The 24400-nt window shown below is 29.7% G+C and overlaps 1 protein-coding gene across 1 annotated transcript; it reads right to left on the bottom strand.

The window, feature by feature from the left end:
• Window positions 1–6239: 6239 nt before the first annotated feature.
• LOC107892228 (uncharacterized) lies at window positions 6240–10706 on the bottom strand. The gene is made up of 6 exons (XM_041091353.1): window positions 10382–10706; window positions 10142–10228; window positions 7821–7961; window positions 7209–7735; window positions 6914–7015; window positions 6240–6756 (listed from the first exon to the last, which is right to left on the bottom strand). The coding sequence occupies exons 4-6, from the start codon at window positions 7263–7265 to the stop codon at window positions 6337–6339; spliced, it is 579 nt and encodes a 192-aa protein (XP_040947287.1). The 5' UTR covers window positions 7266–7735; window positions 7821–7961; window positions 10142–10228; window positions 10382–10706; the 3' UTR covers window positions 6240–6336.
• Between the last annotated feature and the right edge of the window lie 13694 nt (window positions 10707–24400).

Here is a 24400-nt window from a genome sequence, read left to right on the forward strand (position 1 = left end):
ATTTGAAAATTTGGGATAAAAAAATATAAATACAAAACGACGTCGTTTTGTAAAAATATTTGTGGCCTTTGGAAAAACAACGTCACTATGGCTCGACTTTTAACGGCATTTGGACCAAAAACGCCACTATTTCTCAATTTTTTTATTGTTTACCTTTTGCGCCGTTTTTTTTCATAAACGCCGCTAACGCTCGACTTTTTTATAATTTTTATATTAAATTATTGTATCTTTCATATAAATTTTAAATAAATAATTTTTTAAATTTTAAGTAATATTTTTATTTGTTACTTATTCATATCAATCTATTACTTTTTATTTATTTATTTATCAATGTTTTTTTATAATCTAATATTTAAATATATCAAATGGTTTAGATTAAATATTTTTAAATATAAAAGCATTAATTGATTGTATAAAATTTCATCATTTAACAATCTTAAGTAAACCTTAAATCCTAAACCATTTAATATATATAAAGTTTATCTATTATCTCTTAAATAATTTAAACTATAATCATAATGTTAATATATTAAAATTAAAATTATCTCTTTTACAATTATATAAGAAATTATTTAATATATAAATTAAAAAACACTAATTAATCTAAATCCTAAACCCTTATCCCTTAAACCCTAAATCATAAAAATAAACACTAAACCCCTAGCCCTTAACCCTAAACCTTAAACCCCAACCATTAAACTATAAACCATAAATCATAATCGCTAAACCCATAATCCATAATCCATAAACTTTAAGATAGTAACTCCTAAACCTTAAACCCTAAACCATATACCCTAAACCATAAACCCTAAACTATAATGATAATTAATTCAATATTTTAAAATTAGAAAACACTAGTTAATCTAAACCCTAAACTATAACCCTAAACCCTAAAACCCTAAACCCTTAACACATAATCTCTAAACCTTAAACCACAGCCTTTAAATCATAAACCATAAACCATAAACCATAGCCCATAATCCATAAACCTTAAAATGGTAACACCTAAACCTTAAACTCTAAACCATATACCCTAAACCAAAAACCCTAAACTATAGTGATAATTAATTCAATATTTTAAAATTAATACTATCTCTTTTACGATTATATAAGAAATTATTTAATATATAACTTAAAAAAATCAGTAATGTACCCAAAAAAATATTAAATTATTTTAAATAATAGTATTTTAATTTTTTTCATTTTTAACAAATATTTTTCTATGTTTTTTATTTCAAATTATTTATACATGTCATTATTTTTTCTGAATATTTTAAATACTCAATTAAAAATAAATTGAATTTTAATTAATATAAATAAATAAATTAAAAATAAATTGAATTTTAACTAATATAAATAAATCAATTAAATAATAAATAGATAGACAAAATAGTTTTTGTAGCGCTTTTTTAAAAAAAGTCGCTAAAAATAGAGCATTAGCGACTCTTATTGGAAAACGCCGCTAAAGCCCCAAAAGTTCAGAAAACGGCACCATGGGGCTTAGGTTTTTTGCGGCGCTTCCTAGAAGACGCCACTAATGCTCTATTTTTAGCGGCCTTTTTAAAAAAGCGCCGCTAATGCTCTATTTTAGCGGCATTTTCCTAAGAGCGCCGCTAATGCTCGATTTATAGCGGCGTTTTTTATCCAAACGCCACTAAAAATACCGCTAAAAGCCTGTTTTACTGTAGTGAGAGTACCGCTTACTGTTAATATTACTGTCCAAACGCCACTAAAAATACCGCTAAAAGCCTGTTTTACTGTAGTGAGAGTACCGCTTACTGTTAATATTACTGTCCAAAGACTTGATATTAATGTTGTGTTTGGTATCTTGAGATGGGATTAGCCAATATCCTGAAATTATTGTTTACTTGTGAATATTGATGTGAGCTTATTTTTATTTATTTTTTGTTATATATTCAGCTAATTCATCTTCTATTGCCACAATATCTACTAATATAAATTCTACACCCATACTTAATGGGACTAATTTCAATGAATAGAAAAGGCACTTACTTATAGTGCTTGGCTGTATGAACATAAACATTGCACTAAGGGAAAAATAACCTGCACCTCTCACTGCGAAAAACACCCATTATGTTAAAAGGGATTTTGAGAGGTAGGATCGTTCAAATTGCATAAGTCTAATGATCATGAAGCACAACATTTTAGAAGCCTTTAGGTGCACAGAATCTGAAAAGATTACTCAGGTCAACGTTTCCTTGACGAAATTGAGAAATGTTTTACTAAAAATGATAAGGTTAAAATGACATCATTTTTGACTTCTTTGATGTCTATAAAGTATAAGGGTCAAGGAAATTCTGAGCAATTTAAGGGCTATGAGTTTTATGATCCCACAATTAGGAATATTTTTGAGACAATAATAATAATATTCTTTTAAGATGTTGAGTTTGGAGGGAGAAATAAGGTTAGAGACATTGCTTTTAAGGATGACTTGGATTCTAACTCAATTACTACTATCACTTTTGATGATGTTTAGGTTCTCATACCCATCATTGATTAAGAAGAGAATATAGAACCTCAATAAGAAAATGTTGAACAACTCCCTATTCAAGATGAGGTAATTGTTCCAGAAGAACAAACTCAACAACCTCAAGAACGAATGTCATTAAAAAGGTCCACTGGAGAAAGGGTTATAATGGCTTTAGTGGAACATTTTGACCTTAAGCTGCATCAGATGAATATGAAGTTAATGGTTTCTCAATGGTAACATTGATCATACATTTATATAGTGCAACTAGAAAACTGTGTGTGATGATGCAAATTTAATGATTTGTAAATTAAAGAACTTCATCTATGGGTTCAAGCATACTTCTCATTAATAATATTACAAGTTTTACCAAATTATTATCTCATTAGGTTTAGAGATTAATTTATTCAATAATTATATATACCATAAGTTTAGTGAGAGTAAGATTCTATATTTGGTTTTATATGTTAATGACATACTGCTTGTCAATAATAAGTATAGTCTCAATCAATGCCCTAAGAATGATTTTGAGATTACAAAAATGCATAAGATTTTTTACAGTTTAGCAATGGGAAGTCTAATGTATGTTCAGGTTTGTATACATTGGAATATTGTGTACACTGTTGGATGTTAGGCAGATCTTTTAAACAACCCTAGTTTGGACCATTGGATAGCATCCAAGAGGGTTATAAGGTATTTTCAGAGAACAAAAGATTACATGCTCACATATCGGAGGTCTAATCAGTTAGAGATCATCAGGTATACAGACTCCGATTTTGATGGAATATGGATACAACATTTTGTCACTAAGGTGCAAATTGTGAAAAAAAATTGCAGTCTTTTATTCCAATTGCAACAGGATATCAAAGTCAAAACACATAGACTTTAAGTTCCTAGTTGTTAATGTAAAAGTTCAGAGTAATAAAGCATATTAAGACAAACTCCATGATTGCAGATCTGCTTACTAAGGGACTACACCTAAGGTTTTATAAGAGCACACTTCTCATATGGGTGTAATCACTACACCAAAACAAGTTTTTAGCGGCATTTTTTTAGGCCTTTAGCGGCGTTTTTTAGCACCGCTAAAAGTATTTGCGGCGCTTTCAAAAGTGCCCCCAAAAAATGTCGCTGTTGTCAACGCCGCTAACGTTTACGGCATTTATACAAATAAACGCCGCAAAGACCATGTTCTTTAGCGACGCTTTTCCCAAAAACGCCGCTAAAGACCATGTTCTTTAGCGGCGCTTTTCTCACAAACGCCGCTAAAGAACATGTTCTTTAGCGGTGCTTTTCCCACAAACGCCGCTAAAGGTCATGTTCTTTAGCGGCGCTTCCTTCACAAACGCTGCTATTGTTGATGACCTTTTATGGCGCTTTTCCTAAAAACGCCACTAATTTTGGGATTTTTGCAAAATTAATTTTTTTATATTTTCAGCCATCCTACAGCAACAAATCAAAAGCAATCCAATCTAAACTAGCCAAAAGCAATAAATCTATATAATATTTTAAATTAAATGAATAAAATAATATTAATATTAATAAATAAAATATAATTCATATTATTTTTACAAAAATGTTACAAGTTAAAATGTAATACCCCGAAAATTTCTACAGTAAGGGAAGTAAGATAATATCTCTGATATAGTAAAATAAGGAAATAAAGTGACAAAAAGAGAAATTTTGAGTTATGGCAACATTAGGATGTATATTATGACGTACTAATTCAAGAAAGGATTAAATCGTAAACGTGAGAAAAGTTTTGTTGCCTAAGAGTAAATATTCAAAAATTGAGGAGCTAAAGCATAAATATGAAAAAGTTGAATGACCAATGGTGTAAATATTTTTAAGGGTGGAATGATCTAGAAATTAAGGAAAATGGATGAATTAGGACCAAATTGAAAAAGGTGAAGAATTTTGAGGGACTAAATTGTAATTTTACCTAATTAAGTGATGACTCAAGGATGAAATTTTAAAAGATCATAAAGGACAAAATGGTCAATTAGAAGAGAGAGAAATCTAGAAGATAATGATGATGTTGGAGATATTTTATATTAATTAATTAAATAAATATTAGTTTATTAGTATTTTAATTTAATTTTTAAATGATATTTCATTATTTTATTATTATTCTATTTAGTATATATATGGAAGGAAAGATGAAGAATCATCATCTTCTCCCATGCATTCCAATGTATGAAGAGAAGAGAAAGAAAGAAACTTTCTTTTCTTTACAATTTGGTCCTTCCACCAAAAATCTACCATTTCCACCTAGAAATCAAAAGAATTTCTATAGCCATCAAGGGAGAAAGATAACAAGTAGACTATGGGGAGCTAGAATATCAAGTTAGATTCAAGAAATAGAGGCTGGAGGAGAGAGAAAATCAAGTTAAAGATTGAAAACAATTGAGCAAGGTAAGAACATCAAGATTCCAATATATTTTTGAGTTTGATATTATTGAAAAAGTATGAAATTGATGTTAATGTAGGGTTTTATTATAAAAGGTTTTATGTTATTGATATGTTAGTAAAGAGAAAATAAGAGAAAGTGATGAGAAATAGTGTAGAGAAGGAAATAAGTTATAAACTTAGTAATCAATATTTTGCACTAAAACAGTTTTGGATAGCAGCAGTAGGTTAATGAATCAATATTCGGGTTCCCCTGTTCTGACTTTGGAAAATCATCAAAAATTGAAGAAAAATAATTATGGGATTTAATTTATATATTTAAAATCCTTAATGAATCTATTTTCAATAGAAACTAACGGGAACATTATCCGAATCTCGTACGGGGAGATAATTAATTTTTAGTGAAGAAGGGTCAAAACTGTCAGACAGCTGAATAGGGGTGACTTTAAAGAATAAACTGTACTTATTGGCTACACCAAAAATTCTGGAAATTTTATGGTAAGAAGATATGTGAGTCTAGTTTCAGGGAAAATTAGCGGATCCTAATTTGGATTTCTGTAGATCAAGATATAAATAATTTAGTGACTATGACTCAGATGGACAGCGTTGAATAAATTTACAAGTAAATAGTGAAATCATAGATAATGTTACTTATAAGCATGTTATATAAATCAATGATGTGGAATGGAGCAGAGGAGGAGGAAAATAAATGTATGGATATTCTGCTAGCATGGGTTTACACTATAAATGGCTAATTTGCATGTTTTAGGTTCAAGGACTAAATTGAATAAAAGTAATATTTTAAGGGTAAATTCGTAAAAATGTCAAAAAGTGACCAAATTGAATGAAATGATTTGTTTTATTATTTAAACTAGTAAATTGAATGAAATATTAATTTATATCAATATTGAATGGAAATTCAAGGAAAATAGAAAATTTCCAAAATGTCCCTAAATTTTGGTATTTCTGTAATTTAGCCTGGTAAGTTTGTGTAACTTGAATTATATTCTTAGATGCTTAAAAAATATATATATTGGATTGAGAAATTGAATTAAATTGTGAACATAAGAAATTGTGAATTGAATGAAATGGAAATGAAGCTTTGAATTGCATGAGTAAATATCGGGTCTCGTAGGCCCTATTTGTTATGAATATAATATTTCAATGATATGTTGTAAAAAATTATAAAAGCACATTAATAATTTAAAAGTTTTAATTTGGATGAAAGTTTGTAACTCGGTTTAATACGTATGCAAATGTATGTCTTCTAGTAATGCTTCGTACCCTATTCCGGCGTCGAATACGGTTAAGGGGTGTTACAATGTGACATCTCCAGATTCGGTCATAACGTTTAAACCGGGTTTGGGGTGTTACATAAAATGATAAAAATATTTATACAATACATTATGATGGCGGGTGTTGCGATTGCTGAAATATCTTCATCATTTTCTGAAGCTGCTGTTGAAGTTCGTCGTACTTTCTGCTTGCTCTGCTTCCCTCGCTGCTGCCTCTGCTTCCCTCGCTGCCACCTCTGCTTCCCTCGCTGCCGCCTCTGCTTTAAGTTCTAGCTGAAGTTCTTCATATTTCTTTTGAACCTCAATTGTGGTCGCTTGCATCTGAGCCATCTGGTCTTTTAACCTCTGAACTTCAGCTTGAAACTGACTCGTCGAAGGCATGTATTGCCGCGAGCTAGATCCAAAATATTGGTTTGGGTTAATAAAAGATCCTTGAAATCTAACCTTACCATACCTTTCAGGACCCAAAACTTCAGCAATAATCTGGTTATCAATGTCTTCAAGATGAACAAAACTCTCACTGGAAGCAATCGCTTCGTACTCCGCCTTTTTATCCTTTAGTTTTTCCTAATAAATAAATCACATAGTTAGGAATGCAATATATATTAAAAAAGCAAATGCAACATAACTTAACAATAGTCGCATTACAAGCAATGAATTAAACCATTAGAAAATAAACACTATAAATAACTAAAACAAGTCAAATCGTATTAAGTAAACGTACCATAATTTCACCAGCTTCAGGAGTCATAGGAGATCCATCTTTCTTCCTATGTGTAATTTCAAAAAGTTGAAGGCGTCCAACTTTTTGACCGGACAACAGTTCCTACAATATAGTAGTAAAAATATTATTTAATTGAAAGTTATACATATTTGACAGTATTAAAAAATTAAAAATACCTCCACCTCAGCTACACATGCAAAACTTTTCGACCCGGCTGTCGTTATGAAATTTTTAGTACGTAAATAGTAAATACTATAAACCAAAATAATTACAAGAGTTTGGAAGTACGTCATACCTCGCCTTTCTTCGATTGCCAAAATCTAACCGCTTCTTCCCATTGGTACCTCAGCATACCCGGCTGGACATTTTGCAATTTCTCATCGAGGGTTGTTTTTTTCTTATAATAATCTTTCTTTAAAGTGCTTTTCTGGTCTCTCCATCTTTTTCCCAATGCCTTCTTACATAAGTATCCGAGACCTCTAAAGCAAACCTCGCTTACAAAAAACACAAGTTAAGAAAGTAAATATAAATGAAACTTAAACCTAAGTATTACAGATGACATTAACGTTTTTGTTACATTAATATTATCGAGGGCTTGATTTTTGTTACTGTCGGGCATTTTATGCCATGACTCGTAGTTGATAGGCAACATATTCGCATTTCGTGCTAAAATGCCCAAGTATCCTGCTAAAAGTCGAGCTTCTGATCCAACAGGCTGACCAAAACTGTTTTGTCCAACTTCGACACGCTCGACTGGATCTAACTCGTATAACTCTCTAAGTAGCGTACGTCCTCGAACTCTGCGCGTCCCACCATTTTCAGCTGAAAAATGGTATATTATAATATAAGAATTTGAAAAATAAATCAATTATAAGTCAACACGCTTGTAAATTAAATGTAAAATTACTTTGAACTTCTGTAGGATCCTTAAGTGTATTCGAAACATTCGAAGATCCAATAGCTGTCCGTTGTTCACTATTTGTTTCTGCCGAGTTTGGAGCATTTTGAACAATGCTTACATCTCGCATTTTTCTTCTAAGCATTTTATCTGCAATACACATCAAATAGTTGAAAAGTTAGTAACTAATTACAACAATAACAGCACATATAAAGTAGTTGAAATAAAACAGCACATATAAAATAGTTGAAAAGTTATGTATTATGTACGTTATTAATTATTGTATTTAATTTGTAAGTTATGGAATGATATATTTTAAAATGATTAAGATATGTAAATTATGTAAGTTGTTCAGTTATAACTATAAATGAGTTATGTAAGTTATGATATGATATATATTTATGTATTAGGTAAATTATGTAAGTTATGTATTATATAAGTTATGTAAGTTATGTATTATGTAAGCTATGTAACTTATTTAAGTTACGTAAGTTGTGTATTATGTTAGTTATGTACTATGTAAGTTATGTGTATTATGTATTATGTATGTTATGTATAATATTAATTAAGTTGTGTATTGTGTATTATGTATGTTATGTATAATATTAATTAAGTTGTGTATTATGTAAGTTATGTATTTAAGTGTATGTTATGTAACTTGTGTATAATGTTAGTTATCAAAGTTATGTACTATTTAAGTTATGTAAGTTGTGTATTATGTAAGTTATTATGTTATTATGTAAGTTATGCAAGTTTATATATAAGTTATGTAAGTATATCACTTTTATGTATATTATTTATAATTATTTTTAAAATTATAAAATTTATTACTAATAAAATTGAAAGGTAGGTTATATATCCATACCATATATGGGGTGATAGATTAAAAAAAATAGGTTTTAATATTTTAAAAATAACATTTACAATTATTTTTAAAATTATAAAATTTATTGACAATAAAATTAAAATATAAGTTATATATCCATACCATATATAAAAATTTTAAATATATATAAATTTTAAGTAATGTAATATATTTAAGTAATGTAAATTATAAATTTTAGTAAGTAATATATTTAAGTAATGTAACATATTTTAGTAAGTAATGTAAGTAATGTAATATATACTTAAAAATATATATTTCGGTAAGTAATGTAAGTAATGTAATATATACTTAAGAATATATATTTAAGTAATGTAAGTGAAGTAAACTGAGTTATGTAATATATTTCAGTAAGTAATGTAAGTAATGTAATATATGCTTAAGAATATTGCGTTTTTTGCACGAATGTAGCAAACCATATTCAAAGTCAACAAAAACAAAAAAAAGAAGAAGCAAGATAATAAAAAGAAACATGTCGAAATATGCATTCTTCGATTAAAACTTAATTAATTGAAAAACTCCAAATCCACCCAATAGATACCTTTAAACATCTACAAATCTAGAATCTAAATAGATACCTACTTTTTTTTGCTTCCCTAATGGAGCCTTATTCCACAAATTCTAGGAGCACACTAAACATCTGGGATAATTTATCATCACATTTGTTCTGTCATTGCATGTTCAAATGAATCAAAGCAAACAACACTTGCACTAGGATGTAAGGTAGCCGTAACCAAAGCACAAAATTTAGCAATAAATTAATGATAGAAGATTTTGCTGCCCTGAAAACTAGAGGGCGCTAGTATTTTCTATTTTGGATTAGTTCCACTTCAATAAAATAGCATGTCTAAAAGGTCTTTTGAGTTAGAATGAAAAAAAGGACACCAGATGCAAGCATGAAGTTGAAATTGTTACAGTTGATATACATACCAGGCTATGCTCCATATTCATACATATAATTTTTCATTCGTACATGGACTAAACATATTCAACATTCATTCAACATTCAAAGGTCTTTTTTGTCGTGTTATCAAAATCATCGATTTTAGTAAAGTATATATTCCAGCAACTGGAATATATTCTAGCAACTGGAATATATTCCAGCAAGTATATATTTGGCCATATATTCCAGCAACTAGAATATATTCCAGCAAGTATATATTCCAAAGTTATAAGTAATTATTTTGAGACTAACTTCAAGCAAGTAAATACATTCCAGTAATATATAATATTAGCCCATAACTAGAGATATGTTATCAATTGGAGACTTCATTTTTTTTAGGGTTTCAGTTTTAAGTGAATGCTTCTTCCCTTGTAGCCATAGTGGTGGCAGCATAAACAGTTAAGCAACAAGGAAAAACGAGGAATAACCATCGGAAAAAATCCCTAAAATTGACAGAAACAAAACCCTAAATGCTTCTCCCACAATTGATAGAAAAAGGCATACCTGGGATCGGAATTTCGCAGCTTTGAATGCTCAATTTGACCTTTGCTTTGGTTCAGTTGTAGCTGGACTTCTCCTCTGCTTCTTTCTCTTTGTATTTCATGTGTATCCACATACAAATAGCAGCATTTTAAAAAAGTTAAGCAGAAAAGAAAAAAGAAGAATAACGATTGGGAAAATTTCCCAAATTTGACAGAATAAGAACCCTAAATGTAGATCGACAATCGATAGAAGAAGGCTTACCTGGGATACAAATTTCGTAGCTTTGATAGATCGAATTAACCCTTGCTTCGGTTCTGAGTTCTCCCCTAGATCTTTTCCTTTGTATTTTTTCCCCTTTCGATTCAAGCTTCCCTCTGCGTTTTCTTCCCAAATTTTCTTCTTTCTCAGATAGTAAAATTAAGGCATATATCACTTAAAACTGATAAGTTTAATACCGTGTAAAGAAACGGCGACGTTTAGAGAAATTTTAAGATATATTTGCGGCGTTTTAGGCAAAAACGCCGCTATTGCTTCCGATATTTGCGGCGTTTTAATAAAAAAGCACCACCAAAATAAAGTACTGAACAAAAAACGGTGTCGTTTTACTAAACTTTAATGCATATTTCCGGCGTTTCTAGCAAAAACGCCAGTATAAATTCATTTCATCAAGCGGCGCTTAAAGAAAAACGCCACAAATCTTACAAAATTTGTGGCGTTTTTTATTAAAACGCCACTGACAACTAAACTCGTCAATGAAACGACGCCGTTTTATTCAATTTTTAAAATATTATTTGCGGCATTTTTCATAGAAACGCCACTAAATATTCACTTTATTTATAAGTATTTGCAGCTATTGTATCCACATATGCGGCGTTTTAATAAAAAACGCCACTAAAATTTCAAGTACAAAAAGAGATGGTGCCGTTTTATTAAAATATAAGTCAATTTTCTGGCGTTTTCATAAAAAACGCTACAAAATATTAACTGAAACGGCGTCGTTTTCCCAAAGTTTAAATATAATTTACGGTGTTTTTCGGAAAAACGTCACAAATAAAATTTATTCCCTAAACTAAAACGACGACGTATCGAAAAATGCAATAAATATTTGTGGCGTTTCTGACAAAAATGACACTAATAAATTTAAATTCGCCGTTTTTTGCTAAAATTTGAATAAATTTTATTATTTATTTATTTATTTATTGTATGTTTTATTTAAATTTTACATAAATAATTATTAAAATTTTAAGTAATATTTAAAAGTATTTGATACATGTATAAATTTTAGTTTTTTATTTCACTTATATATTTTTTCTTATATTTTGGTCCTATACAAATTAAATAATTAATTACCTATATATATATCCATATCAAAAATATCAAATGGTTAAGGATAAATATTTTTAAATATACAAGTATTAATTAATTGTATCATTTAACAAGTCTTAAATTATAAACCTTACCCTAAATTAACCAATCAATCTATATGCACAAGTCTTAAATAATATACTATACTCATAATTTCAATATATTAAATTTATTATTATCTATTTTACAAATACATAAGAACATATTTAATATAAAAATTAATAACCCCTAAATCCCAAATCCCTAACCCATAACCCTTAAATCCCCCTTAACCCTTAAAGCATAACCCCTAACCCCTAAAGCATAACCACTAAACCCTAAATCCCCTAATCTTTAAAGCATAACCCTTAAACCCTAAATCCATCTAGCTCATAAAGCATAACCCCTAACCCTAAACCACAAAACCCAAACCCTAAATCCATACCCCTACTCCTTAAAATACCATTTAAAAAAACCCTAAATCTTTAATAATCATAAAATATAGTAAAAATCTATTAAACAATAATTAATAGTTAAAAATTTTGTATAAAGTAGCAATAATCAATATTAACTTTATAAAATTTATTTTTTATATAAAGTTTGAAATGTCCTCTTAAGAAACGGATGAAATTTGGTATAATAAATTTGGTATAATAAATTTTATTTTTTTTATAAAATTTGGTATAAAAAATGTATTTTTTATCCAATAATAATTTGGTAAAGAATGACACGAATGAATTAAGTTAAATGTCCTCTTAAGAAACGACGCCGTTTAGGTAATTTTAATTCAGAGTTGTGGCGTTTGTCCACAAACGCGGCTATTGCATCCACATTTGCGGCGTTTTAATAGAAAACTCCACTAAAATTTCAAGTAAAGAAAGAAACGGTGCCATTTAATTAAAATATAAGGCAATGTTATGGCGTTTTCACAAAAACGCTAGAACTCAAATTTAATATCCCTAAACTGAAACGACGACGTATCGGAAAATGCAATAAATGTTTGTGGCATTTTTTTATCAAAACGCCTGTATTGTCTACCTTTTGTGGCGTTTTTTTATAAAAACGCCACTAATAAATCTCTATCCAAACGGTGCCGTTTTGAGAAATTTGAATATATAGTAACAGCGTTTTTGTTAAAAACGCCGCTAAATCTCATATATTTTATTTATTTATTTTTTGTATCTTTCATTTAAATTTTACGTAAATAATTATTAAAATTTTAAGTAATATTTAAATGTATTTGATACATGTATCAATTTACATGCATAAAGTGATCATCTATCTATTATATATCTCTTAAATAATATAAACTATATACTCATAATTTCAATATATTAAATTTATTATTATCTATTTTAGAATATAAAAGAACATATTTAATATAAAAATTAATAAAACTAATTAATCTAAACTTAAACTCTAACCTAACCGTTGAAACCCTAAACCCCAAATCCCTAACCCTTAAATCCCCCTAACCCCTAAAGCATAACACCTAACCCCTAAACCTTAAATCCCAAACCCTAAATCCGTACCTCGACCTACTCCTTAAACTCTAAACCATATACTATAGTGATAATTAATTCAATATTTTAAAATTAGTACTACCTCTTTTACGATTATATAAGAAATTATTTAATATATAAACTAAAAAAATCAGTAATGTATCCAAAAAACTTTAAAAATATTTTAAATAATAGTATTTTAATTTTTCCATTTTTAACAAATATTTTAAATTATTTTTAAATCCCTGAGCCAGTAAGTCCCGAGGATCTGAGGACCGGATTATTTTGTTATATTTGTAATTTGAAAGCTTAAGTTTGAAAACTTAATTTGAAAATTTGGAAATTTAAAAACTAAATTTTTGAAAACTTAAATGTCTTGAGGAACTTTGAGAAACTTTTTGGAGAAACAACTCAAATGGGTAAAAACGAGTTCTGATTTAATCTGTTTTATTTCCAACTGTAATTCAGAGTTTGTAATTTGTCTTGGTTTTATTTTTTCATATTTATTAAATATTATGTCTTGTATATTATACATTTGTGATTGACTAGAAATGATTTCTTTTTCTTTTTCTGGTTTATCTTTTAATGAGGATTTTAATTTCAAAAGGTATTCTCTTTTAAGCTCTAGGTCTTGAATTTTATCAATGACTTCTATCATAAATTCTTGATCTTTAGTTAGCATATTAATTGAAGGTTCATTCTCACCTCCAGAAGACTGGGATGTTGTATGTAATTCGTCTATTTGTAATTCATCTGTTTCAGTAGATATATCATTTTCAGAAGAAGTTGTTTCTAATAGGATTTCATTTAATTTTTGTTCTATCTCTTCTTCTAAATTTAAGTTATTGATTTTTCTTTTGATTTTACAATATTTTGAGATATGTCCTAGTTTTCCACATCTATAACATTTTATTGTTTTGTCAATTTTGTTTTCTGTTTTTGTTGTTTCTTCCATTTTCTGTATTTTTTATATTTAGGTTTTTTATAATATTCTGAAATATTCTTTTTCCTATTTTTTGGCTTTTCAGGGCAACATGTTTTAGAAGAAGAAGGCACATTCCTAATGTCAAATTGGTGGCAGAATGATCCTAATTTCTTTCTACATTGATATCTTTCTTTCTTGAGTTGTTTTTGTAATTTTAAATCTTGACAAATTTTTAGTCCTTCTTTTTGGGTGAAACTAATTAGTTCACCATATGTAAGCTTTTCATATGGAATAATACCTTTGTAATTTTCTCTTATTTGATTCCTAACTTTTTCTCCTAATAATGTGGGAAGTCCTGCTAGAAATTTTTCTTTCCAAAATGGTTGGAAACTTGAAGGTGGAAACTTGAAGGTGCTACAGACCCTGTGGCACCAACCCCCATAAGAAACACTTCATTAAGTCAAATTTCTCAGCACCAAGATGGCACAGTTGAATTAAAATTCAATAGGCCACAAAGAATGCCTCCAAGACACTCCTTCGAAATAGGAAGTACCAGCACAGCTTTTAGGAGGTTAAATATAGAAGAAGAGTCAAATCCAGAAACACAAACAGTAGATTTTAGGACAGCCAGAGCCTCTGTCTCTTCTATCCCAACAATATTTAGGACCAATTTACAAGGAATAGATAATTCCTCAAATATAGCTCAACCTATCTACGCCAGACAGGAAGAGAGTCCCCAAAATTCACCTAACATGTCACCAACTTATTCATCAATAACTAATAATGCAAGACAATGAGAAAATTTAGAAATATTTGTTTTAGAAAAATTGTTTGAAATAAATAAAGAATGGTGTAGAAAGCACTTCTATTCCAACAAAAATAAGCAAAAAAGAGAAGATTACTTTAAAAATTATAATGATAAAAAAGAAAGCATTCTTCAAGAATATTATGGATTTATGAATACTCATAAAGTCCATATAAAATTCTTTGAATGGTTTGAAGAATATTATTTAGGATCTGTTAATACAATAAGACATAATACTAGATGGAAGACTAATAAAGGAGAAGTTGAATCTCGACATCCCCCTTTAATGAAGGTTCAATATCTTCATAAGAATACTGGAATAAAAGCAAACCCTTTGAGAATGAGAGCTCCCGATGCAGGAGAACAAATCTCATCAAAAGATATCAAAATGATAGTAGAACAAAACAATTATACAAATATTAATCTTCATACAATAGGAAAACAATTAGATTATATTGAGAATCTGGTAGAAAGTCAACCAATCAAGAAAGAACCAGTAAAAGAGATAATCGAAAAAAGTTCCAAAGAACCAATATTCACACCTTATGAGATTCCAAAAGTTTTCCAAAAATCCCAAAATGATTTCCTAACAGAAATCCAAAATAGACTTAATGTTTTAGAAAACTACAAGTCTGAATTAATTGCCCCTGATACCCCAATACAAACCCAATATTCAGTAAATACATTACACCAATCCTCTCAATCTGACTCGGATCAGTCAGATGAACAACAAATTAACAAGATGGCTTGGAAAGAACCAAAAAGATTATATTATCCAAAAATCACTGCACATGATCTTAACATAGAAGAAAAACATGTTTTCCAAAATAAATACAATGCTAATACAATCTATGAATGGAATATAGATGGAATGTCTGAATACAATATTCTTAGTTTATTACAACAAATGACAATGGTTTCAAATGTTTATAAAACCCAAAATCAAAATGGATTAATCAATGATCATGCTATAGCTAATCTTTTAGTTGCTGGATTTACTGATCAATTAAAAGGATGGTGGGATCATGCACTCACTAAAACCCAACAAGAAGAAATTTTAAAAGCAATAAAAAAAGATGACCAAGATAGAATTATTTTAGACGAACAAGAGAAATCCAAGATGCAGTAGCAACTTTAATTTTCTCAATCTCTAAACACTTTATTGGTGATCCTTCTCATCTTAAAGATAGAAATTCAGAATTATTATCAAATTTAAAATGTAAAAAATTAACCGATTTTAAATGGTATAAAGATGTCTTTATGACTAGAGTCATGCATAGATCTAATAACCAACAACCATTTTGGAAAGAAAAATTTCTAGCAGGACTTCCCACATTATTAGGAGAAAGAGTTAGGAATCAAATAAGAGAAAATTACAAAGGTATTATTCCATATGAAAAGCTTACATATGGTGAATTAATTAGTTTCACCCAAAAAGAAGGACTAAAAATTTGTCAAGATTTAAAATTACAAAAACAACTCAAGAAAGAAAGATATCAATGTAGAAAGGAATTAGGATCATTTTGCCACCAATTTGACATCAGGAATGAGCCTTCTTCTTCTAAAACATGTTGCCATGAAAAGCCAAAAAATAGGAAAAAGAATATTTCAGAATATTATAAAAACCTAAATATAAAAAATACAGAAAAGGGAAGAAACAACAAAAAACAGAAAACAAAATTGACAAAACAATAAAATGTTATAGATGTGGAAAACCAGGACATATCTCAAAATATTGTAAAATCAAAAGAAAAATCAATAACTTAAATTTAGAAGAAGAGATAGAACAAAAATTAAATGAAATCCTATTAGAAACAACTTCTTCTGAAAATGATATATCTACTGAAACAGATGAATTACAAATAGACGAATTACATACAACATCCCAGTCTTCTGGAGGTGAGAATGAACCTTCAATTAATATGCTAACTAAAGATCAAGAATTTATGATAGAAGTCATTGATAAAATTCAAGACCTAGAGCTTAAAAGAGAATACCTTTTGAAATTAAAATCCTCATTAAAAGATAAACCAGAAAAAGAAAAAGAAATCATTTCTAGTCAATCACAAATGTATAATATACAAGACATAATATTTAATAAATATGAAAAAATAAAACCAAGACAAATTACAAACTCTAAATTACAGTTAGAAATAAAACAGATTAAATCAGAACTTTCTCAGCTTAAAATAGAACAACAAGAAATGAAAGAACAAATTAGGTCCTTAAAACACGAAACCTCAGAAAAAAGTTCATCAGAAACTGAACCTAAACCTGAAGAAAATACACAAGAATATATGATGGTTCTAACTGAAGTATCTATTCAAAGATATTTAATAAAAATAAATATTGTCATAAATAATGAATTTCAATTAGAAACAATAGCCCTTTTTGGTACAGGAGCAGACCAAAACTGCATTAGAGAAGCAATAATTCCAACAAAATATTATAATAAAACATCAGAATCTCTTAAGGCTGCGAATGGTAAAAAATTAAAATTTACTTACAAAATTCCCAATGCAGAAATATCCAACAAAGGTATAAAATATCAAACATGTTTTTTAATGGTAAAAGATATTACCCAGGATGTCATATTAGGAACCCCATTCATATCCTTACTCAAACCTTATAAAGTAACAAATAATTCTATTTCCACTAAAGTTTTAAACACTAAGGTAGAATTTCCTTTTGTAGAAAAACCAAAAATCAGAAATCTCAACCTGTTAAAATCTTTATCCATTCATAATGGACAAATTAATAATTTAATTAATTACAAACAGAAGCAAATATCTTTCCTAAAAGAAGAAATATGTTTTAAAAAATTAACTGAACAATTAAGAAAAAGAGAAATACAAAAAAGAATAGATCAAATCAAAAAAGAAATAGAATCAACGATTTGCTCTGACATTCCTAATGCCTTTTGGAATAGAAAGAAACATGAAGTAACATTACCATATGAAAACGATTTTGATGAAAGACAAATACCCACAAAAGCAAGACCTATACAAATGAACAAAGAAATGGAAGAATTTTGTAGAAAAGAAATACAAGACCTTCTTAATAAAAAATTAATTAGAAAGAGCAGTTCCCCTTGGAGTTGTTCAGCATTCTATGTAATAAAAAATGCAGAACTTGAAAGAGGAACGCCAAGATTAGTAATTAATTACAAACCTCTCAATCAAGCCTTAAAATGGATTAGATACCCAATACCAAATAAGAAAGATTTGCTACAAAAACTTTGTAATGCAAATATTTTCTCAAAATTTGATATGAAATCTGGATTTTGGCAAATCCAAATAAAAGAAGAAGAAAGATATAAAACAGCATTTACTGTACCATTTGGACAATACGAATGGAATGTAATGCCTTTTGGGTTAAAAAATGCTCCATCTGAGTTCCAAAGAATAATGAATGATATTTTTTTACCAATATTTTCAATTCACAATAGTATACATCGATGATGTATTAGTATTTTCAGAAAATTTAGAAAAACACTTTAAACATATATCAATCTTTATAAAAGTCATAAGAAATAATGGTTTAGTAGTTTCTAAATCCAAAATAAGTTTGTTCCAAACTAAAGTAAGGTTTTTAGGTCATTATATTACCCAAGGAACCATTACCCCAATAGAACAATCTATAGAATTTGCTAGCAAATTCCCAGACCAAATTCTTGATAAAGTCCAATTACAAAGGTTCTTAGGAAGCCTCAATTATGTAATAGACTTTTATCCAGGTCTTAGCAAATTATGTAAACCATTATATGATAGACTCAAAAAGAATCCACAACCTTGGACAAAAAACCATACCAATATTATCACTCAAATCAAAAAACAAATCACTAAGCTTCCTTGTTTATATTTAGCTGATCCAAATGCCCCCAAGATAGTTGAAACAGATGCTTCTGAAATAGGGTATGGTGGGATCCTAAAACAAGTTAAAGGAGGAAAAGAACAAGTAGTCCAGTTTACTTCTAGACACTGGAATCCAACTCAGCAAAATTATAGTACTATTAAAAAAGAAATTTTATCAATTGTTTTATGCATTACAAAATTTCAAAGTGATTTATTAAATCAAAAATTCCTTTTGCGAATCAATTGCAAATCAGCAAAAGAAGTTTTACAAAAATATGTTCAAAACATTGCCTCAAAACAGATTTTTGCAAGATGGCAGGCAATTTTGAGCATATTTGATTTTGATATTGAATACATCAAAGGAGAAACTAATTCTTTGCCTGATTTTCTCACCAGAGAGTTTCTTCAAAAATGCCCCCCAAACTCCGAGACAAAGGAAAAGAGAAAATAAAAGAACCATCCAAAACCCAAATCACATCAAAACCTATTAAAACATGGTATGAAATTTGCCATGAAGAAGATGAGAAATCATCATCATTGTCAAAATCCTCCAAAAATACAATAATTCAAGATGCACAAGATCCAAATGAGATTGGTTCTCAAATCAAAAAATGGATTGAGTCCCTATCTCAATCTCCAGAAGTAGCATTGGCCTTTTCTCAAATGAAAGAGGAAACTCCTCTCAAACAAATTGCTGCTGAAGCAGCAAAGGTTTCAAAAAATAAAGAGATTGTTTTACACAAACCAAAATCTCTTAAAAATGTTTTAAAAGAGACTTCTCTCCAAGATGTTTTTCCAAAAGAGATAGCGGTGTCTTCACAAACTGCTACACAAAAATCTTCACAATATTTTCCAAACAAATATTTTGAAAAAATTCCTGTTATGGAGGAAGAATTTTCAGAAAAACCTCCACATATACTGGAAAAAGAACTTTTCAATGGATGGCATTTCAAACCATTGGATTCTCAAAAACCCCAACAGTATTATGAAAATATACTGGTCCAAACTGGATCTGTATTGTTCAAACATTACACAGATCCAAAAGATCCAAATTTTATTACCCATTTGAGTTGTTTCTCCAAAAAGTTTCTCAAAGTTTCTCAAGACATTTAAGTTTTCAAAAATTTAGTTTTAAAATTTCCAAATTTTCAAATTAAGTTTTCAAACTTAAGCTTTCAAATTAAAAATATAACAAAATAATCCGGTCCCCAGATCCTCGGGACTTACTGGTATCAGATCCAAGGAGGAGCAGGTATTTCTAAGTTTAAGAAAATATTCTATTTGTTTTCAATATTTCTGAGTTCTGGTTTAACTATTTTCATTAATGTATTATTATTTTGCTGAGAATTGATACAGTGTTCAGTTAGCCATGGGTTAGGCGTGTCAAGGACTAAGTATCCCTGTAAGCAACTTAATTAATTTAGAGATTCAGATAGTAGAACCCCCTATAGGAAATAAGAAAACAAAGAATGTTTACTTTCCTTAGAAGAACCAATTCTTCTGCTAGCTTTGTTTCTAATCAATCCCAAGAATCTGACCAAATCTCAAACAACACTGTTAATGAACAAGAAGAACATTATGAAAATATTCCCCAAAGATTTGATAATTGGACTCTTCCAAGAGTCCCAACAAACCAAGTTTACAAAAAAACAACTTTTGAAAATTTAAATGCTTTTTGCAGTTATGTTATAAAAACAAAAGAAAGGAGTTTACCTATTCAAAAAGAATATGAAACAATCCAACTATTAGATAAAGTCGTCATTAATAAACTCAAAGAACAAAGATACAAATACATCCGTTTTGGATTAGTCCAGGTTGGAGTCAAACCTCTTAGTGTTGAAGCCACTAAAAATACCTCAATATTGGTAGTCTTAAGAGACCAAAGACACATCATGTTTAATGACTCATTATTAGGAACTATAGAAACAAGCCTATGTACAGGCCCAATACATTTTAATTGTTATCCAAATTTTATGGTTTCTTTGACTGATAAAAATATTTTACAATCTTTGACACTCCAAATACATACCCATAACTACAAAATGCTTCCTGGTACAGAAGTATTAACTTTGGTTTATTGACTCCATTTCAAAGCTATGTATTCTGTAGTCAATACCAAGGCTTTACTCCAAAACCCAAAAGGAGAAACCCTCTTAATAGAGGCAGACACCACAAGATCTCATACCACAATCCCCAGAACAATACAATGGCATGAGATAAACCTTCTTGATAAGTGGAAACTTGAAGGTGCTACAGACCCTGTGGCACCAACCCCCATAAGAAACTAATTCCATGAGACAATCCAGGAAATGCATAGTTTTGAGAAAAAATAGATTGTCCTGTAAATGTGTTTTTGATCTGGTTCAGGATGAAATTTGTCAAAGAATTTGGGCCATAAGTTTTGAATTTTTTCTGGTAGTATCTCAAAGGATGATGGTCCATACCAATTCCACCATTCTTGGAACCAGTTTGGGAATTTGAATTGGGTGCCATATTTGAAATATATGAGCCAAGAATGTCTCATATGTTGGTTGTTCATTAAAAAGGCATTGTACCATGCCATTTGGTAATCCCAATATGTAAAATATGGGTAATGGTCTATTTTGGTGGTAAATTTGGCTGGGAATTTCTTTGGAGAGCGCCACTAAATCCCTCGAAAGCACAGAAAACGACGTCGTTGGGCTTAGTTTTTCTTGAGGCGCTACCCCAAAAACGTCGTTAAATCCCCGAGCACTAGCGGCGCTTCTAGAGAAACGCCGCTAGATCCCCAAAATCTCAGAAAACAGCGTCGTTGGGCTTAGGTTATTTTGCGGCACTTCTCCAAAAACGCCGCTAAAGCTATGAGCATTAGCGGTGCTCCCTTAAAAACACCGCTAAATCCCTGAAAAGCTCAGAAACGGTGTCGTTGTGCTTAGGTTTTTTTTTGCGGCGCTTCTTCAAAAACGCCGCTAAAGCCCTAAGTATTAGCAGCACTTTAATAAAAACGCCGCTAAACCCCCGAATGCTCAGAAAATGGCGTCGTTGGGCTTAGGTTTTTTTGCGGTGCATTTTCAAAAACGCCGCTAAATCCCCTAAAGTTCGGTAAACGGTGTCGTTGGGCTTAGGTTTTTTATGGCGCTTTCTGGAAAATGCCGCTAATTCTTATTTTCAACGGCATTTTCTGGGAAGCGCCGCTAAAGATCTATCTTTAGCGGCGTTGTTTATCCAAACGCCACTAAAAACGCCGCTAAAAACCTGTTTTGGTGTAGTGAATAAGGATATTTGGTTATAGTGGGAGTTTGTACTTTTAAATGCTTTTATGTTATAGACACATTTTCAGTTATTTTAGTTTATGGATATTAAGTTTATTTTCTGCAGAAATAAAGTTTATTTGGTTTATTCACACTCTGATTTTGGTAATGTTTAATCTCACTAAAGTTTAAGAAGGGCTGGTTGAAAATAGACATGTTTAGATCATATTGCATGTAATTTCCATGCTACACATCCATACTTGATCTATGTCATTTGGTTGTGTTAATATACGTGATCAGGGATGGATTTAGTTACAATATATGCAACAAAAGTCGCCTTGGTTCTATGTTAACATAATTAATGGACGAGATTGTTTGGAATACCTTTTGGATATGATAGTAAATTTTGAGCTCATAAGGTTATATAATGATATGTAATTATAGAGTAATTAGTATATATATGCCGTCCAAGTGGAAGATTGTTGAAAAATATGGACATCACATATATAATAAGGGTAATTACATGTTATTATTTACTATCATGATAGGTTAGCCCAAATTAAATGTGATCTAATTTGGTTAAGGTTTATTGGGCTTTAGTTATTAAATAAAGTATGGGTAAAATATGTGTAGATACTCTAGTAATTAAGTTATAATCAATTTCTAATTAATGATGGGCTAATTAGGAATTAGAGCTAATGTGCCAAAGTTATATATATTAGGGTTATGGTCCCCAAATTACATACAAGGTAACTTTTCTAATATCCCATCTTTAGAAAAAAGAGTCACCTTCTCTAGATTACTTATGTGCTAATTTGAAATATCAAAACCCCAAGATCCGTAGATTTCAAGAAATCGATGAATTTAGGTACGCTTCCGCATCTAGTTTTGTTCTTGATGATTTGATATGACAGATCCTAGTTTACAGTTCTAATTTTATAATAGATATTATTTACGATTCTAACAGTAATTGTTATTTGACTTCTTAGCTTCACAAAAACATTCATTTAACTTTGCTTTCTCTGCACTGTAAATCTTAAAAATATAAGTTGTAATTGTATTTTGGAAATCTATGTTAAAAAGAGGTTGGATACGATTAACAAACTTCCTAAAACCAACATAGTCAACAATAGAAAAAAGATACTTATCTAAGATTATAACACTAGCTAGGTCAACACTTGAAGCATCTTACTCAAATGAGAAGTTCCCAAACCAAACTTTTCCATCAACTTTCTTCTCCAAACAAATTTGTTTGTCTCTCAAAGCATGTTCAATGCTTAAAGTTGCTTTACTCGAACAAATACTCAAATTCTTTTTCAAAGATGCTCCACTATCACCACCCCCATTAAAACACTTTTACAATAATTGCAAATGGCAACCTCCTTTCCATCTATATTTTTCCTTTCAAAGATTCCAAACATTCGAAGTTAACTTGTGACGCTTCCTACTTGTGTTTCCTAAAGGAGGATTAGATGAACCAATTGAATTAAAAGAACCAATTGGAGTAGAAGAAACACTAAAAGATATATCGGTACTAGGAGTACCTGTGTGTGCTGCATTAGAACTCATGTTCATTGAATTTGAAACTTGATTGGATGTAACCTTCTCATTATCCCCTATAAACTCTTTGTATTCACTACTAGCCATTTCCAATATACTTGTAAATTTTTAAAATTAAAATTTCAATTTATAATTATACATAGTAGGAATAAATATATAAATAAATAAGGAATTTAAATTGGCATGCGAAATTTACATATTTCTTGTTTTTAGCGGCTTTTAACTACTATGATTCATTTGTGTGAAAGAAAAAGAGGTGATTTTCACGTATATTTCCCATGAATTTAATAACTGCTTCTTAACATTATAATGGATATTTGATAGCACTACAGCAAAACATGATTTTAATGGCATTTTTAGCAGCGTTTGGACAAAAAACGCCGCTAAAAATTAAGCATTAGCGGCGCCTTACGTAAAGCGCCACTAAAGATCAAGCATTAGCGGCGTTTTTTGGAAAAAAGCCGCAAAAAAACTATGCCCAACGGTATCGTTTTCTACCTTTCGGGGCTTCAGTGATGTTTTTAAAAAAAGTGCTGCTAATGCTCAGATCTTTAGCGGCGTTTTTGAAAAAGTGTCGCTAATGCTCATATATTTAGCGGCATTTTTAAAAAAGCGCCGCTAATGCTCAGAGATTTAGCGGCGTTTTTCAAGAAGCGCCGCTAATGCTCCGGGCTTTAGTGGTGTTTTCCAAGAAGCGCCGCTAATGCTCGGGGCTTTAGCGGCATTTTTGAAAAAGCGCCGCAAAAACATTTTATCTGTCTATTTACTATTTAATTTGTTTATTTATATTAATTAAAATTCAATTTATTTTTAATTGAATATTTGTTAAAAATGGATAAATTTGAAATAATGACACGTAGAAATAATTTGAAATAAAAAAACATAGAAAAATATTTGTTAAAAATGGAGAAATTAAAATACTATTATTTAAAATAATTTTAAAATTTTTTGGGTACATGATTGATTGATTTTTAATTTATATATTAAATAATTTCAAATATAATTATAAAAGATACGATAGTATTAATTTTAAAATATTTAATTTAATTATCATTATAGT

The sequence above is a fragment of the Gossypium hirsutum genome, chromosome D04 (assembly GCF_007990345.1).
Source record: "Gossypium hirsutum isolate 1008001.06 chromosome D04, Gossypium_hirsutum_v2.1, whole genome shotgun sequence".
NCBI lineage: Eukaryota > Viridiplantae > Streptophyta > Magnoliopsida > Malvales > Malvaceae > Gossypium > Gossypium hirsutum.